This window comes from Lytechinus pictus, chromosome 9 (genome assembly GCF_037042905.1).
Source record: "Lytechinus pictus isolate F3 Inbred chromosome 9, Lp3.0, whole genome shotgun sequence".
Taxonomy (NCBI): Eukaryota; Metazoa; Echinodermata; class Echinoidea; order Temnopleuroida; family Toxopneustidae; genus Lytechinus; species Lytechinus pictus.
Window position 1 is genome coordinate 16556269 of NC_087253.1, and position 20709 is coordinate 16576977.

A 20709-nucleotide genomic window follows, 5' to 3' on the forward strand; every position below is an offset into this window, starting at 1 on the left:
TCCAATTTCGTTTAACGGTAAGTAAGTTTGGACAAAAATATACTTTGCGTTAAAATGCTCATAAGGAAACGGCGACAAATTTAATATGAAAAGACTGGATTTCCACTTACACCTGATTTTGCAGTGAAGAGTTGGTCTCCTGCTGTGTGTAAAAAAATTGTGAAAGTCCCCCCCCCCCCCCCAAAACAAAAAAAAACAAAAAAATGAAACTCCATGGTTTCCCGTTTCTTTTGAGAAAAAAGGAAAAGGTTTACAAAATGAAAACTCAGAAACACTTGGTTGTGAGTTTCGTTTTATTATCTAAATCTATATACTTGTACAAGACTGTAACAAACTGAATGTGCAGTGATAAAGTGGTAGTACACAATAACATTATCATATCGTGAAAAATAAGTTATAAAAAGAGAAAGAAAATTCTTCAGTTCAATAATATGTATTTTCAGCAATATTGCACATTCATAAAGAAAGAATAATGGGGTAGTTGAAATATTTTTGATATACTTGGTAAAAAAAGGACCAAACGTACCTATTTGTTTCTTTTTCAAGTTGATTTTCAGTTCACTATTAAGGCTGTTTGATATAGAATATATAAGAAATAATGTAAATTTATGATTATTTTTGGAGATACACTTGTAAAGTAGGACGCGAGTAATCAATAACTCCCCTGTTCCTGATGAAGCTAGGCTGTCTAAATGCCAAAATGGAAATGGATTCATAAAATAACATTTTAACCTTTTACTCAGCACGAAATAGTGGTGCACATAAGTAAGCGTATATAAAATGCAATGATGAGCTCAGCAGCTTCGCTCCGTAGTTGACAACTATGATGTTCGCAACGTTTTTATACATTAATGTTGCCACTTATTCAAAAAAGGGGGAAAAACACCAACACACAACTATTTTGTTCATATTGTTTTGTTTTTTCAAAAGTAAGTTCTAAGCGAAACAATCTTAATTATAATTATGTCGTTTCTACATTGAATGCAATTGAAGAATGGCAAATTTATCTACGCGCAAGCGTACTTCAGAGAGGGGCGGGACATTCCCGGAGATCATTTTATCTCGTAATGACTAGGTGACGAAGTCACTATTGTTGAAATTTATGCTTTCTAATTTCTATCAATGTCATATGCCTACTTTTTCATGGAAAATGTAAAAAGACAAAAATATTACGTCAAAGAGCAAACATAATAATAATACGTATATACTGTATCATTAAAGGACAAGTCCACTCCAACAAAAACTTGATTTGAATAAAAAGAGAAAAATTCAACAAGCATACCACTGAAAATTTCATCAAAATCGGATGTAAAATAAGAAAGTTATGGCATTTAAAGTTTCGCTTCATTTCACAAAACAGTTATATGCACATCTCGGTCGGTATGCAAATGAGGAACCGATGACATCACTCACTCACTATTTCTTTTGTATTTCATTATATGAAATATGAAATATTTTTATTTTCTCGTCATTGTCAAGTGAAATGAAGTTTTATTCCTCCCTGAACACGTGGAATTCCATTATTTTAAAATTTTGTGTTTCAGGCAAGGAGGTCCTAATCGTCAAATTTGTAAAAATTGAAACATTGTATAATTCAAACAATAAAAAACAAAAGAAATAGTGAGTGAGTGACATCTCTCATTTGGATGTAACTGGCTCGTTCATATAACTATTTTGTTAAAAATAAGCGAAACTTTGAAATGTCATAACTTTCTTATTTTACATCCGATTTTGATGAAATTTTCAGCATTGTGCTTGTCTGATTTTTCTTTATTGATTCAAATCAACATTTTTCTGAGGTGGACTTGACCTTTAAATAGAAATGAAGAATTTCCCTTCATAATAAACATTTTAGGCACAATATCATTTCGACAATGATGTATCATGAATGAAATATATCAATAATGTGCGAAGTTTTGTTCATGTAACCGTGGTAACTACACTATATACACAATCTAAAATCCATCTCGTCAACTTTATACCAGCAGATAGTGAAAATTGACAGAACTCCTGCAGCGAATACTGCCAAAATAAACCATACCCCACGTAGGTCACAATAGGACTATGATAATTGTTCTTGGTAAAACAAACGATTGTCAGACTCGATTGAAAAAAAGTGATTTAAAGAACAAATTGAATTAAGCACCATTATCTTGCTTATATTACAAACAAAAGGAATCAAATAAGAATAATAATATTGATTAAAAATAAAATTAGGAACATGTCGAAGAAAAATCTGCATTTACACAGAACTCAAACACTCAATGCAATTACGTGGTTCTGATTGTTCCATTTGGTTTTCGAATTGTGTTTCATTGTAACACTTTATTTGAAACCTAGATGAATATTGAACGAAATTTATATTAGTATATAGAATCTGAGATCTTCGCGGTACATAGTTTACTTTAATTTTGACTAGAAAAGTTGGATCCCGAGTGCCTTTGAATAAATCGTATCTTCCTCTTTTCATCTTATTTTTTTACTCAAATTGAACGCCATTATCAGTGGCTGCAGAACCGGGGGGGGGGGGGGCTTCAGTCTTTCTTTTTCATTAAACGTGTACAAAAACGTGAAGGTGAAGACGACTATCAAATTGTGATTTTTCATAATTATGTGGCGTCCAGCCCCCCCCCCCCCCAACTTTCAAAAAGGATCCGCGGCCCTGAATTGCGTTAGGAAACATAAGAAATAGTCAATTATGACTTGATCAGTTGTTATAAATAGCCATTCGCACAATCACACTTGTGAACAGCATGATGAACAAACGGCCCAAGAATATATACACACATATACACAAAAAGTTGTATAAAACCATAATTATAAAGAAGCTTGAACCGTGATTATTTACTATTTCACTATAATCTAAAATCGAATTGCCTGGCCCACCCCCTCCCTTAAAGGTCAACTGTTCCCAACACGCGTTCTTGATATTTTGAGAGAATGTACATTTTTACGCCCTTTTCCGAGGGGGGGGGGGGGTTTTAGCACCTTGTAATCCCCCATAATAATAGACATGGGTATGTTCGGGCTAATATTTCTCAAATTTTCATATTGATATTGTTCCTAAAAGAATTCATACGCCCGAGCTGCACGCATTCTTCATATGGCGAACTTTGCTATAGCGCCCGCTCTACGGCGGGTAAATCATGTATGTACAGGCTTCCCTTCTAAACGCCCGTAATAACGGGAGAATTACCGTCATAACAGGGAATATCCAGATTCCCGAATGATCAGGGACGCGCATGCGTAAGGGTGACCACCTGTGTAAATGGGGGGGGGGGGGGGGGGGATCTTAAACATACGAATCAATTTATATATCATTTCTTCATAATCATGAAATGCGTTGTTTTCCAGCCTTTAAATAAATAAACAACTTTAGATACTCTAAAATCAACAACCATTATTGTGTTTTTAACCTTCTATTACTACGCTCCAAAAGCTAAAATCTATTCCCTAATCCACAGCTCCTCTTGGAGTGGTTGGGACCAATCCCTTGGAGGGAACTGCGCATTACTCCAAAAGGGATAAAATCTACAATCAAAAGATGCAAATCTCACTCCAAAAGGTGTGTAATAAATAGATCAGATTAGCTCCATGCATTCAGTATGTACTATACATTTTTTCCACTGGAATTATAATTATCTCTATCTGACGTATGATAAGTACATTGTTTCTCCTTCATTTATCTCCGGTAAGAAATATCGGAAGATGATTTTATAAAAAAATATATTCTTTGCACCCAAATTGATCAATATGCTCTTCAAAGAGTGGAAACAAATCGCTGACATTAAGAAGAATTAAAATACAATAACTGTTGAGTTTGATAACATAGGAAAAAACCAGATAAAAACCATCCGAAGATGAATATTAATTTCAAGCTTTCAAACCAACCATCGATAGAGTTGAAAAAAAAATGCACACTGTATAGATCTATAGGCCTTCTTTTAAAGTATCAAAATAACATGATTACTCTCAGCTATGTGCAGATCTTATTTTCGTCGTCAGGTCGCTTTGAAATACTTTTCCCCTATATTTGATTTGACTACAGTGAATAGTTTGATTCTAAAAATGACAAAATGCATGACTAGATATAAGAGCTGCACCGACACTTGGTAGAGTAATTTTGACTAGTTTGTTCTAGTCATAATATTGTGACACTACTTTCTCACTGTCACCATTACACCGTCCTCATTCGGGAGCTTCTCCCTATACATTACCGTCATACAGATTCATAGAAACGTTTAGAAAGCACAGCATCTCTGGGGTTTACATCTAAGTGCTATAAAAGCACCCCATTCAACCTATAGGCTGCAATTTGAATGGCATGTCACCTATTAAAGCTTGCTATCATAATTAAAGAGGACATCGTGATCCTACAAATAACAATGGAACTTGGCAAATGCATATCAATAGTTATATGACACCTAGATAGATCCTTGTGATTTGATTGGATGTTTGATATCGGTCATTCAGCCCATTTTGCAATGACGTCATCAACCGTGCAATTTTGGATCCATTCATCGTGCAATTTTGGATCCATATACGATTTTGTCCATTGCACTCGCGCACCGAGACTGCAGCTCATGCACCAGCAGTGCGCGTGTTGTAATGACGTAACAATCAACAGACCGAACTCGCACTGCATGAGCATGTTTTGCATAGAAATTCATGAATTTCATATGAAAAAAAAAATTGTTTAGGTGTCATATAAACCAAATAATGAATGTTTTTTTCATTCGTGCGATGGACAGAATACTTCAATCGGTGAAAGATGAAATAATGATCCATTCAACTCGGCTACGCCTCGTTGAATGGACCATTTCATCTTTCACCTCATGAAGTATTCTGTTCATTGCACTCATAAACATTCCTTATTTGTATAATATCTAATGGAGTGTTGCAACAAACTTGCGATCAATTGCAAATAAATTTTCTGTTCTTAAATCAATCATATGTCTTGCAATTAATTGCAAATTTGCGATTGGGCGTTGACATGCTCTGGCAACATGGAGTGTAATCTGATTTGCTAACAACTTTAATATCTTTCTGTTGTAGAATTGCATCAGAATATTTGCAATTGGTTGCAAATATTTTCTTGCAACAGACCCCCTAAAGTGTGGTCCTTAACTCATATTCTTTGGTACATTAAACGAAACACAGACTAGTCGAATTTGTCGTTTTGCGTGAAATCTGCGAAAAGAGCTCTTCCTTTGAGTAAGGTCTTGAAGGTGATACCGGCCAAGATGGAGTAGAAATAAAGACTTATGATGATCGCCATTACCATGGTTACCACGACTAAGAGGCTAGGAAATGAGAAGTGGTTCGTGTCCCAGAGGGTAAACCAAACAACTGAAAAGAGAGGGAGAGAGAAAAAATGATGATGATTAAAGCGGTACTCCAACCTAAAGGGTAAAAATCAAAGACAGCAAGCTTATACAGTGGCATAATCACTGGAACTTCCATAAATAGCGTTTGATGAAAAATTTGAAATGATACATAGCAATTTTACATTCACATCATTTTTGCCGAATAATGCATAATGCATATAAGCATTGGCGTCGATATGGGGGGGGGGGGAGATGTGGCCCCCATGCAATTTTTTATTTTTATTTTATAGGAGCGGTGAGCATATATCATCTCATACCACCTAAATGGACAAAACATCCCCCAAATCGCCTCAATTTATTATGTGTGCGAGCTGATGTTGTTATATCCCAGTCTTTCCTTGTACTGATCTAAAGGCCACCGCACACCTTACGACTGTTTGGAACAAATCGCATTTTGCTCATTTTCTGAAAATGTGAATGGAACATATCATTTTATTTGAGGTTTAAATTAATTGAAAGAATACTAATATAACCATTCTGAAAGATTGCAAGCCTTTATTTCGGAGTAAAGGCCAAATTAGTTTCAAATCGTAGCCAATCGTACGACTGCTGTGACGTCATTACGACTAGATATTAAATTCGCTTTTATTCTAAGAAGGATGATAGCATAGTCACAGATTTCAACATAGGTATTCGTATGATGATTTAGAACTTTTCACAGTAAGATATTCCAAGTCTCAATGTTAGCATCAAATTCTACTACAGTTTATTCTGAAATCGGGTCGCAGACCAATCGTAAGGTGTGCGGTCGCCTTTAGGTACAAAATCACTGACCTAGCAAAACCTACATATTCAACAACATTAAACTTTATGTGGGGCCTTGCCAAAGGCATATGTACCAGTATCTGGTCATTATCATTTTTCTGGGAGGGAGAAAAAAAATCACAATTTTTAGCCATTTTTCGGTCTAAAATTTTCTGACAGCCCCCCCCCCCCTCCTGTGCCCCAAGTTCGCTAGTGAGCCTCGTCAAAGACACTTTGTTGAATCATAACACATCATAATGCGCAAACTTAACATAAAATACACTGGCTAAAAATGTTTAACTGTCACAACCCCTTTACCAACTGACAAGATGAACAAAATATTGTTGGCTCTTACCCATAACCTGAATTGAGAGATAAAGGACCTCGGCTAATAATGTCCATCTTATGATATACCGACTGACTGACTTTACTGAACTCCAAAATAACAAGGCAAGACCTAAAAAAATGAAGGAATGATTTGAATCAGATTACTGCTGTTCCCCAATAATATTACATTAACTTTGAGCATTACAACAGTCAGTTCGAATCACATATTCACATAATCGACCATGTGAACACGCTAGCTGTGAACAACAGTCACACTGTCGAGGTGTCCACAGTCTGCAAATATCTTTACACTGTTAAATTTGAGCATTTAAACAGCCAGTGTGAATCACATATTCACATAATCGACCATGTGAACACGCTAGCTGTGAACAGTCACACTGTCGAGGTGTCCACAGTATGCAAATATTTTCACACGGTTGAATTTGAGCATTTAAACAGTCAGTATGAATCACATATTCACATAATCGACAATGTGAACACGCTAGCTGTGAACAGTCAACACTGTCGAGGTATCCACAGTTTGAAAATATCTTCACACAGTTGAATTTGAGCATTGTAACGCTGTGAATAATATTCTCATATAGTCCACTATGTGAACACACTGTGATCACACTGTGTGACACTGTGTTCTTTCAAGCATGGATATATTTCTCCATCTTCATCATTAAAATTATGAATAAAATTTTGCTTTTTTTTGCAGGATTTCTGCATTTATTGGAATAATATACAAAACAAATTTACAATGCGTGAGACATAATCATAATATAGCATAAAGTACATAACCAAGTGACAATCTTATATATAGTGACTGGAGAAAGAAATAAATACAATAAAAAAAATATATACATAATGAGTAAAATGTAGAGGCAAACTATATAAGCAAATATATGATTGAAGCATTATAGCTTTATAGATGTAATAATGATAATGAAACTGTAATAACAATAACGAGTTTTGCTTTGATGACACTCCTCATGCAAATTGTAAATGTTAAACCTATTTGGTAATAGATCGTATTTATTTAGAATGATATTTCTTTAGTCCATATTTTTTTTCTCTAGTTATGATTCGTGCCCCCTCCCCAAACAAGCAGTAACTAATTTAGTGTTTGTTATGTAATGAAAATGTATCATACGAATGTTAGGAATGCAGAAGGTAACAAAAAATCTTATCAAATCAATACAGACAGCTAAATGAATTTGAATATTAAAATGAACACAAAATTAATGATTGTTGCCAATTTTAAGACCAACAGGCGATAAATTTTGATCTCATGACATCTGTACCTCTATGGATTGAAGGTAAACGTGTTTATAAAGTGCATGAAAATGTTTTTTACTTACAGATAAGCGCAGCCCCAAAGAGCCTGAGTGGTAGAACGGCATCATTGCCACAGCCGCTGGAGAATAACATATTAAAGATAGTCACCGGAAAGAAGATACTCTGGAATAAAAGATGAAAGAGGGATAAACTCAGAGATGAATGTCAGCTGAATGACGTCAGGAATGATGAATGAATTAATGACAAAAAGAAAGAAGGAAAGAAAGAAAGAGAGAGAGGGAGAGGGGAGGAAGAAAGAAAGAAAAAAGATAAAAAGAAAGAAAGAAAGAAAGAGAGAGAGAGAAAGAAAGAATGAAGGAAGGAATGAAGGAAGGAAAGAAAGAAAGAAAGGAAAAAAGAAAGAAATAAATAAATAAATAAATAAAGGGAGGGAGGGAGGAAGAAAGAAAGAAAGAAAGAAAGAAGGAAAAAAAGAAAGAAAGAAAAAGAAATATAGAAAGAAAGAAATGGATGAATGAATGAATGAATGAATGAGAGGTAACGAATGGAAAGACACTTATTAATTTAAGTACATACATTCACGAAATAGTGGTTCGAGAGCCCATGGTCTTTATTTATACGATTATAGTAGCACCCTAAGGAGCGCTCCAATGCATGTTTAATGGTAAAGTTAGCTACATTATGCACCCAAAAGGTTACAGAGTTACCCCCTTCAAGAAATTTGCAAAGTGAGGGAGGGAGGGAGGGAGGGAGAAAGAAAGAAAGAAAGAAAGAGAAAGAGAGAAAGAAAAAAGAAAGAAAGAACGAAAAATAGAAAGAAAGATAGGAAGAAAGAAAAAGAAAGATAAAAAGAAAGAAAGAAAGAAAGAAAGAAAGAGAAAAAGAAAGAAAGAAAGAAAAATAGAAAGAAAAAGAAATATAGAAAGAAAGAAATGGATGAATGAATGAATGAATGAGAGATAACGAATGGAAAGATACTTATTAATTTAAGTACATACATTCACGAAATAGTGGTTGGAGAGCCAACGGTCTTTATTTATACAATTATAGTAGCACCCTAAGGGGCGCTCTAATGCATGTTTAATGGTAAAGTTAGCTACATTATGCACCCAAAAGGTTGCAGAGTTACCCCCTTCAAAAAATTCGAAAAGTTGCACCTTTAGGTTGCAACCGAGCGTTTCCGAGTGCAAATAGGAAAAAAGCGGTCCTTTTCTGCAGATTTTTTTCACTAGGGAGGCAAACTTGAAACTTTCTTTCTTAATAATTCGTAGTGACGAGTAACTAAAAAAACACATCTGATATTTTTTTTCAGTTCTACTGCCCTAGTATTTTTTTCTTCATTATTTCTACAATTTGTCCACATATTCATATTCATCATTTCAGGGTAAACGTACAGAACACTGTAGTTGTAAATGTTTCTGATAATTTCTATATTGTAAAGATAAAAAGATTAATTGAGTGTTAATGGGTGTTCATGGCACATTTTCCCCTCTCTTTAAAATAAAAATCCCTTGACACTTTTATCATGGAGCTATAAATCATCTCAAAACTTTTCTGTATCCGTTGTAAGTATTTTACTTTTTATCTTGCAATTTCAATCCAATTACCTTTAATATCTTGCCAATTACACATTTTCACAGGACCACCAAAGTTATTTAAAATTATTCATGCGAAAATTACTTTGTTTTTTCGGCCTCTTCGCCTGCTCGGTGATTATACTAATTAATGCCCCGTATACAAATCTGGGACCCCTTATTGTCATAACAGAGCACTTAGAATTTCAGAGACATTTTTTCGACTAAACCTATATCTAAGCAAGATATCAACAATACTAAATAGGTTCATTATTGCGGACTGAAATAATCGCTAGAGAGACAAATGAATACCCTCTAGCGATTATTAAGATATCAACACTTTCGTGTCTTGCCGTTAAAACCAATCAGTTCTCATCGTCAGCTGTTAGAACATCAGTAACACGTGACTTAAATTCGCTAGCAGTGTGAGCCATCGATCAAAATGTGAATGTCCAATTCGTTTCGTCTTGGAGCCAACTTTATGTTTGCATCGCTTTTGGAATGTAAAGTGCGTCCGATTTGATAAACGAGGATGCAAAGCAATTATAGCATTTGACGCATATTTACAGAAGCCTGCATGGTCTCCTTGGCCAATCGGTTTATCTATTCGTCAAATTCCAATTCGTCCAATTGCCAACTCTTCTACTATCATTTGGTCTACCATCAGTTCGTCAACTATCCACATGGTCTAACTGCCAATTTGTCCACTCACCATTTCGTCTAATAACCAGTTCGTCCAATCGCAATTTAGTCCACATATCATTTGGTGTAATTGGACTAAGTGTTAATTGTGCAAAAAGAATGAAAATGAATTAGACCAACTGGTTATTGAGACGAAAATGGTCATAGACGAAATGGGGATTAGACGAAGTGATGATTAGACGAAAAGGTTATTGGACTAAATGGTAATTGTTAGACGAAATGTTGATGGACGGAATGGCTTTAGACAAAATGAAAGTAGACCATGTGGTGAGTGGACGAGTTGGCAGTAGACGAACTGGCAATTTACCGACCCATCCCCCCCCCAAAAAAAAAAAGTCGACAACCACAAGAGTAATTGAGGGAATGTAATGTTTTACTATTCCACTACACATTTCCCCATAATGTGCAGATTTCCAATTTTTTTAAACGTATATGCACATATTTTTTTCATATTTAGCTACAAACTCCTGCGAAAATATTTCTAAATTAATTTTGCTATTTTTAAGAGAAATCGTGTCGACATGTTGAAGGAAAAATTATAAGATTCATGATATTTGAACACCCCTAATTATAAAGACAGCAAATTCCAGTATCAAATAAAAGAGGGACATTCAATTCTTACCAGAAGCGAGACTGAAGTAAATACTACAGCAGTTGTCACTTGCCATAGCCTGCATATGAAAGAAAACAAAAAGGGAAATATTAGAATAAAACTTTCCCTTAGGAGGTCCAATGCACTGTAGACTTCTCACGGATAGACTCCAGTGCTGTACACAAGTCTTATTAATCTCATTGCTTTGGTTTTTCTTATTCATGCACGGTCCACAAAAATGCACTATAATACAAAATGCATGTAGATATTAAACATAATCTGTATCAACTTATGCTTTTAGATTATCTTCTTTGCACTGTAGACACGTGGCAAAACCATATAAAGCTCTTTTATATTTTTTACTGTCTCATTTCTTTCAATCCCCATGTTACTTTGTATTTTTTTACTGAGAGTTGGTGGAGAAAAATGAATAAATGAAAATGTAATAAAATACATTTCATTCGTTTCAAAGTTATAAAAAAGATATATGTGTAAAATAATAGTTGTTGTGCTACTTCTGAGTCGATGCTAATCAGTTGTATGTTCTTTTTAAATCACGCTTGTACGTCTGTCTTTTGTGCTATTTTTGATCAATTATTCACGATCGTATTGTGTTAGTTCTTGAAAGAGACGGGTCTTTACGGAACATTACCCGGAGACAGAGATGGAGAAAAAATGAGAAGAAAAGAAATAGAGACAGGCAGAGAGAGAGAGGGGGAGACCAATGGAACGAGGGAGGGGAGAGAGAGGAAAAGAGAGATAGACGTACAGATAAAGAACGAGAGGTAGAAAGACACAGAGAGATGAAAAGAGAGAGAGAGAGATAGTTGCAAAGAGACAGTGAAAAACAGTAAAGAGAAAGAGTGAGAATGTGAAGACTTTGTTTTTGACATTTATCTTTTTGTATGTTTTGTAGGCCAATGCCAGCAAAGTACTTGATTCTTTCTTACTTTTGTTGTTGTTGTTGTTGAGTGAGTAAGATTCTGAGATATTGACAGCACATCAGTATGTCAGGCTTTGGATTTACCCCTTATTAAAATCATAATAATCAAGTTTGAATTAGATTTAAGTGAATTACATTAATATTGTAAAGGCATACGTAACGCGTGATTAAATAAAAACGTTATAAAATAGCCAGTGAAAAGAAACCCACGAGATAATTAAACAAATAATAACGTTACGTATCATTATAAAAGAATAATGAATAAAACAGATGGATAATTGAATTAATAATGTGGTTTTTACCTTAATCCAGCTGGCATGTTGATAATATAATGATCGTCACTGCCGAGTATTTGGCTAATCTGCAAAGAGGAAACAAGGAATAAATCTTTTAACCAAAATATACATCATATTCAATATCACATGTATTCTGTATCAAAACTACAATTACTGCATATTTATGAGAGACAAAATATTTGATTTTTACACTTACTAATGCTTTCACCCCTCTAACATCAATATTGGCAATTTTTTTTCGTTTTTGAATAATAACGGTGTTTATAGAAATATAAAAGATAAATATAATAAGATTAATGACGTATATATTATACTACGAAAAATAAAAATGAAAAAAATAATTCGAATTTCCATTGATAATGCTAATAAAAACTGTACCATGATAATAAAATATTCATCAATAAGCAGAAGTATGATTAAGTGGCAGTTGTAGTGGTGGTAGTGATATGAATATTACTACTACTACTACTACTACTACTACTACTACTACTACTACTCCTACTAATATAACTACTACTACTACTACTACTACTACTACTACTACTACTACTACTACTGCTACTACTACTACTACTACTACTACTATACTACTACTATACTACTACTACTACTACAACTACTACTACTACTAGTAGTAGTAGTAGTAGTAGTAGTACAACTACTACTACTAGTACAACTACTACTACTAGTACTACTATACTACTATTGCTGCTGCTGCTGCTGCTGCTACTACTACTACTACTACTGCTGCTCGTGTAATAGATTTCCTCATTGTTCAAAATTGATATACCTTTGATAGTGGTACGGAGCCATCTTCGCATTCTCCTACACCGAGCAGTTTTCTTGTCTTTAACCGACTCTGTAAGTCACCGCTACTCTGTTTCCTGGAGGCGAGAAGAAGAAGAGAGTAGAGGATCGTGAAATAAAGAGGGAGAGAGAAAGTAGAATAATAGATAGATAGACAGATAGATAGATAGATAGATCATGTAGATATATAGATAGATAGAAAGAAAGAAAGATAGTTAGATAGATAGATAGATAGATGGGTGGGTAGATAGATAGATAGATGGGTGGGTAGATAGAAAGATAGATATATAACAAAATGTGATTAATTCCAATATTTTCTGCTTCAATCGGATAATTGTTACGATAGTAATTCCAGAATCGGTATGACTGCCCATTCATTTCGATCAATAATTGATATATAATGGAGTTTTAATCATTTTGATCAGGGTACCGATAACATCATTCATTTTAATGTAACATTGAAAAGTAATATCGAGAATAGATTAAAGGAATATAAAAAGAGAACATTATAACTTTAAAGGCATGTGAGCCCGAGTTCATAACTCTTAATAGATGTGACCATGCAGATTGTTGTATTAGTTAATAAAAAGGAAGTATTATTCTCACAATTAATATAACAGGGTGGATTCCATGAGCTGGATTTACAACTTGAAAAAAAAAGGGGGGGGGGGGGCTGTTAGTACTCGTAATGTAATCACACATCCGAGCACACGCTAGCAAATAGATAACCCACTCGCGCTAGATTACATCGATTCCGCACGCACCATTTTGCACACTAGCGCGTCGTCTTGCACACCCAAAAACACACATGCTTGCACCCTTACATCCACGCACGCACACACACGCCGTATTACACATCCAGCCTATCACACACACACACTCGTACGTGCACGATTGCATCCAGGCACACACCATTTCGCACACTCACACACTGTCTGCAGCACATCCACCCTATCACACTCACACACATACACCCACGTGCACGATTACGCACGCACAATTACGCACATTCACACGCAGTCTTACACATCGGCCTCTCACCCCTCCCCCCACACACACGCGCACCCGTGCGCACGCAGACCACATAGCAAGTGTTCTTGCTTGGTCCGCCCTGCACTCGATAGATACATATCTGGCTGATGACACTGATTAGCCCTTAATGAGATCAATGATTGACCGTTCATACCGTCTGCTATTTTCATATTCTATTTTTGACCTTTGTGCGTGATGATATAAGCGGCATGCCTCGAATAAAAACAGGTATTGCCAAGGTCGACCCAGTAACGCTGTATTTAGTAAGTGTGTCGGCCCGCGAAGGCCGATGATAGTAAGTGAGTTATCCTTTGAAGGGTAATGGTAGCAAGATCTGTAAGTGAGTTATCATCCGAGGTTAAGCCTTGGAGGGTGACGCGTGTTTTATTTGTTGGATTAATAGAATAAATATGTAGGATTGTAAGACTGGCTGGTATAGTGGGACTGGGTGACTCTCTTAAACAACCCCAAACAAAAAAATGAAGAAAAAAAACCCAGAATATTTGAACATTATAACTAGCAATTGGTACCCCACTCGCTTTCTAAAAAAGTCTATAAAAAATGTTGTATGGATAATGCTTGTATGGTCAGACTAAAATGTTGATAAAAGCCCTTTCAGGCCGGCAAATCCCAAATCTTCAGCTGTTTAAATTGACAGGAGGGTAGATAACACAAGAAAGCCAATATATTCAATAAAAAGCATATTAATATGAACAATGGCTGGTTGGACATTGGTTTGAACGCATAAATTTAATACTCTTATTGCTTGCAGGCTTTACATGAAGCTTCAAAAGAAATTCACAATTCTGATTGTACCATACATCTGAAAATAACTTCACAGGTCTGACGGCGTAAAGATTTGCTTCTAATCAAAAGATATGCACCAAACGATGCTTGTACAATAATTCCTATGGAGCTATAGCTTCAAGCTAATGCCTTTAATATTCGGCAATGGGTTCAACAGCCAGCAGATGCAAAAGAGGAAATTCACCCTAAGTTTTTTTTTATTTGAGCAGAAAATCCATAAAAATATAGTACATGCATATTTGAAAGGTTTGAATTTCTGATGGCGTTATTCGAGCAGCTGCCCCATATGCCATGTATTATTTTGGTACATTTCCCTCGTTCATAGGTACTTCATTTTCTTTCCTCGCGTTAACCATTTTTCGAGTCCCATATGCCATATATTTTAGATTCCATGAATTTCCATTTTTGTCATGATCGATGATGAACAACAACATTCTCAGTGAAAAGTATGTGAAAATGAATTGTCTGAACTGCAGGTCTGACTCGAGTAAATCACATTTTGCGAGAAAATAGTATTTGATATAATTGGTCAGATGTTGGGGGACCCCTCAGATAGGGCGTCACAAATGAAATTACTACGATCAGCACTGCCAATTATGCAATAGGTCCTTGACTCATATGTGTTTTTATTCATTTATATTTCTGAAACCAAAAGGACGTAAGGGTGAGCTTTCCTTTAAAGAAGCTGTATGCTACTTATAATATCTAATGCTTCTTACTACATGCCCACTAGAGGGAAATACAAATTTTGCTTCACCACTTCACATTATTCATCCAAAAACATAATTTCTCCATTGGGGGATAATTTATTTTCCAAGCATCCTTTTCTTGCAAAAGAATTAAATGATCTGTTTAACATTTTCCACAGAAGTCACAATATTCATTTACGCATTTATTGATTTATTGATTGATTTATTTATTAAGTTATTTCGTTTTATTTCATTTATTTCTTGGGTGTGGGGGTAAACTAGGGTTATGTTTATCAAGAATATAAAACAAACACTCGTCGAGTCTATGGCAAGAGATCCACTGATGTGAACTGGCTGCTCGAAGGACAGGTCCCCTTCAACCGCACCTCTTGAGTAGAAAGAAAATATGTCTGGCCCAATCGAAATTCTGCTGGTATAAATCATGCGGTTTCAAAAAAATATTCATAAGAGCCATTTTACTCGTAACCTCAGGCATGAGATGTTGCTGTTTTTTGGCGAAGGAATACATAATCATAGCACTTATTCTGAAGTTATTAGTTGAGGCAATATGTACTTTTTGCTAAGAATAGGCCTACACCCTGAATACTGCAATGGTAAAAAGGGGGTAAGTTACCCACCCCTTAAAAAAGATAGAGTGACAACGTTGTAAGGTAAGGTGGAAAACGCTTTCTATCCATGGCCGTTTCCACTCACTGTGTTTCAGAGTGTATTATAATTCCCAGATACGTAAAAAGGGGTGTTGCCTTTTTACCATCAGTGGCCAAAGTGGGAGGGGGGGGGGGTTAAATATCATTGCCTGAGGCAAGCGCCTAAAATCAAACTGCTTTCAAACATAAGACGCCGAACAATCCAAGGACTTTTTCTGCTGTCGGTTATCTAATTGAATTTTGATTTGAAAACAAATTTTGCCTTTAAAGCCCCCTTAAAAATGCCTTATTTTAAATTCATGGCCCATATTTTTTCTATTTTCCTTTTTTTTATATTTCAGTTTGGGATGGGGGTGGGGTAACGTTTTTACATTTTGGTTCCAATAAAACGAATTTACCTGGGAAGAATATCTTTATCACACATTTAAATATTTTATTCTTTTTTTTTCGGCGATTTTTAAACATAAATGCAACTCTTTAAATTTATTTTGCACTAACTACAACGCATTGCGCTAGCTTTACAGCGTACATGCATGTTACAAGAACAAAGATGGAATTGTATTATTGTTAAAGTGACAGCAGGTTATATATATCATATACATGTAATTCAATATTCGTCGCATGGTGCAGTATGGTGTTTTCTGTGTTGAGCAGATAAGGCATGAAAGAGTGTGGGAATGGGACATTGAAGACACACAGAGAGCATTGCTAAATGTCAGACAAAAGTCAGACTATTTGCCCGTTTCCTTCGCTTCGAACGATATTAACAAGGTAGTTTTTTTTCTCCCGTTTTTTTTTTCATTTTCAATTTGAGTCTTTTCTTTCTGCAGAACGTCTGCTTGTACAGTTTATGTCTGAATGTCGACTGGCCTATGTTTGATGGATTGGTAGCGTTCAGTCGCTGACAGGGAAGATCCCACTGAGAACGGATCCATAGGGGTATAAAAGGAAAAAGTTTCCCTGGATATACCCCACGAGAGTTAAAGATAAAGGTTCATGCGCAGGGGGCCTGGATGAAATCGAATGAAGACGAGTAGATTGAGAAGGGGGGGGGGGGGCAAGGTCGACCGTCCCTGAAGATTATCAAGGGATTGTACCAAACGAGAAGGCAATTTAGAGTGAAGAGGAGTAGATTGATAATAAGAAGGGGGAGGCTAGAGCATGAAGGGCGGCCGTCCCTTTCAATTATCAAGGGATAGCACTAACGAGAAGGCATTTTAGGAAATGGAAAGCATGACGAAGAAAAAGGGTTTATATTACGAATTAGTAAACCTACAGGATATGTAAGGATAAGTTTGTCTGGCTGGTTCCACTACCGCACCCCCCCCCCCCTTGATATACAATGAACAAAACATATCTTCCCAAACAGGTCGTCCCAATAAAAATATCATTCTTGTGCCACAATGAATAAACTAAGGAAAATGTTAGTTTCTTTCATATATTTATGACTACACGATTTATCAATATCATTATCGTATCATTCTGCGTTGCCTATACATTTATACACACAGAGCGAAACGAATGCATGCAGGGAACTTATTGCGCACCTCTTTTATTCATTAAAAAATCACATGTAATATTAAAAAAAAAAGACGTTAACACTTTCTCTTCTTTTCATACAGTAAAGAAGAGCAGATCCACTTTCTTGACACGTAAATAATTTTTGGGCGCCAAACTTTGATGATCATGTTTTTGCCTACATGGCAGCAGGCAGCAGCATATAAACTATTTCGAATATTCGAGTGAACATTATCTAAAATCACGCACGTCAAACTATCATTGATCAGTTTAATTTCAAATTACGCAATATGAAAATCATTTAGATGACAACACACGAAAAGTAACTATTACAACTCCTCGCTACTATTATTATTACTATACTACTACTACTAATACTACATGATCAATAACACCATCACCATCAACATAACCATAACTACCCCCCTCATCAAAGGTAATATTGCGGACGGCAATTAGCAAATAAAGGGACTTTAAGAAGAGCAAACTTTAATACCATCAAGAGCAACGGAGAAGTCCCATTGTAATTTGATACATCCCGAGACCATTAAAGGGATTGAGCAACTTTGTGGACGATTGCAAAAATCTGAGGTGTAAGAATGCTGTCAGTGAATGGTGGTTTTCGCATTTACTACGCGGAGATACTCTCTACAACGCATCGATACCATTGGCGGCGGAAGCCAAAGATTTTTAGGGGGGACCACCACACAATTTTTTGACAACCCCCCCCCCCCAAAAAAAAAAAAGAATGTTATCAACCACAAATTATAGAAGGTACGCAGGAAAAAAAATTGACAAGCAAAAAAAAAAAAAAAAAAGGTTACCAACAAAAAAATTAAGGGGGATCGTCCTCCCCATCTAAAATTTAGGGGGGGGAAACGTCCCCCCCCCCACTTCCGCCGCCTATGATCGATACCTTTGAAAATGCAAATAATATCACAATGGATTGTGCTAAAGCCGGGGTAATGATAATAACAGGGCCCACTGGGAGAAGAGTTTTCAGAACTGCAGTGGCTACCCTGGGTAAATATGCCGTTATTATTATCATTAATGGAGAGCTGAGAGACTGTTGTCGAAAGTTGGTGGACTGGGGCAGCAGATCATCCGAAGATTTGCACCGGACGAACAAGTGCAAATTACATATGCCGATGTCCAGGGTCAAGATATTCCGATGCTGTCCCGGTCCATCAACTTTCGTCAAAAACCTGTCAGCTCTCTATTGTGATTTGACCTGCATTTCCAAAGAAATTGGTGCGTTGTAGAGAGTGTCTCCGTAGTAAATGCGAAAAGTCCGGAATGTTTCAAGAGGAAACCCAGACAAACTTATTTCAGAAGCATCATTGCCTGCTTTGCAATAACTGAACAAACATTTCCCCTTTATAGCTTATGACAGGAAAAGACAATAGCATTCATTATCGCAACCAACATGACCAATAAGCGACCCATCAACTTCAAAAAGCTCAGGTGGTTCCTGTCTGACCCAAAGGTTTGCAAAAATGATTACAGCATATCAGGTGCATGAAAAATTATATACTGAATGAAGCTCAACGATCCTTTAAATTCGATGAATAGGCCATTCGACAACTTTCTATTGTAAACAATTATTTGTAAAGAAAACCAACAGTCATATAGAGTGCACCGAAAACACGATTATACCCAGACAAACTTACCCGTATATTGTTTCATGCTGTGCCTCTTTCGTGGATCTTTTTCCTGGTTTATTCATAACGCTACAGTTCACGATAGAATTATTTTCCAAACTAAAGGTACAACATCACCAGCGAGACTGACGACCCTATGTCAGCCCCAGATAGCAAGGTCCACAGTTACCACTAACTCGCTTTAATGTAGTGATGCAAACTGCCCATGAAGGTCGGCGTGTACACTGTTAATGGGCGTAACGCGATGTCGTAATTTTGATTTAATGAGCGGACTGGGAGTTCCTGAGCGATTGTTTGTCCAGATGAATTAATTCCTCATTAATACAATGCACCAATCATCACGACGAGCATAGAACAAGCTACGGGGAAGTTACAGAAGGGAGTTACAAAGATAATCATTGAATCCTCTTTAATCGTCGTTAGATGGGGACGTGTTGGGTGGAAGGCTGGGTGGGGATGCGAAACGCCTTACTTATCCTAGAAACAAAACACGTCAGAGCATCGATCTTTCGCGAGGAAAATCGTTAACATTTGAATTGGAGATTGGATCCTGCTAGTATTTCTTGTAGGGGGAACCTTGCTGCTACATGCTAGGCATACAAAGGTTACGTGCGACGAACGAAGTCGTGTAATATTACAGAGTACGATAGAGCACGGTGTAATCAATTTGGTGTCTCCGCAATCCTCATATAAGACCTGGGAACAGCAACATCATAATGCTTTCCTAACATAGCAATGAGTGATGTATTCAAGGTATAGATTCCAAGTTCTGTGCTTCAATCTTCAATATAGCCCACCCTTAAAAGTCACTATAATAAAGCGGTTTTTTTTCTCTCTCTCTCCAGCTCTTCCCGTCCCTCCCTCCATCCACCTGCCAGTCTTAATATCCATCTATAACCTATTTAATTATTTTCAAATTTCAATTTCATCTTCATTGTCTCTTATGATTCTTTAAATCTATCAGCAATTCCTCTACATACGTAACTATCTATATCTAGTATATATCTGTTTATCTAATATATATTTATCCATCAATGTATATAATATATCTATTTCTCAAAACATTATCATAATTTTTTTATATCATATATTTTCTTCTTACCCCCTTTCATCCTTTGTTTTACCATCACGTTTTCACACGTCATAATACCAGTGTTCATGTTGCGTTACCATGGCAATCTAATGTTTACGTGATTTCCTAATTCATTTCACTCTCTATTGACAAGCATACGGACAAGCCTAGAGAAAAATCGAAACATATCCACATTCATGATTACCTATCTCTGTATCCATCATCATTTTTTTCCTATTTTCGTTTTATACCCCCCCCCCCGCTGCACATTCCATCCGACACTTATTTTTCTTTACAAAATATACATTTTGTGCATACATTCATTAATGCATACATTCACCCTTACATACATAAATACATTTCATTTACTATACCCCTCCCACCCCCCCCCCCATACCATTCTCCGAATGCTGCTCCTCTCCTTATCTATCCTTATCTCTCTCTTTATTATACATGTATATAAATGTAAATTCTCTCCCCCTCCATCCCCCAATTTTCCGCCTTTTCTGTTTGCCCCCTCTCCCTCTCTCTTACAATTTGTGACGTAACTTTCAAATCACTATCAGATCTTCCCTACCCCTATCACGG

The 20709-nt window shown here is 36.2% G+C and overlaps 1 protein-coding gene across 1 annotated transcript; it reads right to left on the reverse strand.

Moving 5' to 3' along the window:
• Positions 1-275: 275 nt before the first annotated feature.
• Positions 276-19250, reverse strand: LOC129268736 (tumor protein p53-inducible protein 11-like). The gene is made up of 7 exons (XM_054906249.2): positions 19059-19250; positions 12658-12751; positions 11874-11932; positions 10659-10707; positions 7823-7922; positions 6487-6588; positions 276-5349 (listed from the first exon to the last, which is right to left on the reverse strand). The coding sequence occupies exons 1-7, from the start codon at positions 19112-19114 to the stop codon at positions 5162-5164; spliced, it is 648 nt and encodes a 215-aa protein (XP_054762224.1). The 5' UTR covers positions 19115-19250; the 3' UTR covers positions 276-5161.
• Positions 19251-20709: the final 1459 nt, after the last annotated feature.

Bases quoted from the DNA above. Each gene is read 5' to 3' on its own strand.
- LOC129268736 (XM_054906249.2), bottom strand. From the start codon at position 19,114: ATGAATAAACCAGGAAAAAGATCCACGAAAGAGGCACAGCATGAAACA. The intron at 7,923-10,658 runs GTAAGAATTGAA...CTTTTATTCCAG, and splicing joins TTACTTCAGTCTCGCTTCTG to AGTATCTTCTTTCCGGTGAC. The intron at 6,589-7,822 runs GTAAGTAAAAAA...TCATTTTTTTAG, and splicing joins CTTTGGGGCTGCGCTTATCT to GTCTTGCCTTGTTATTTTGG.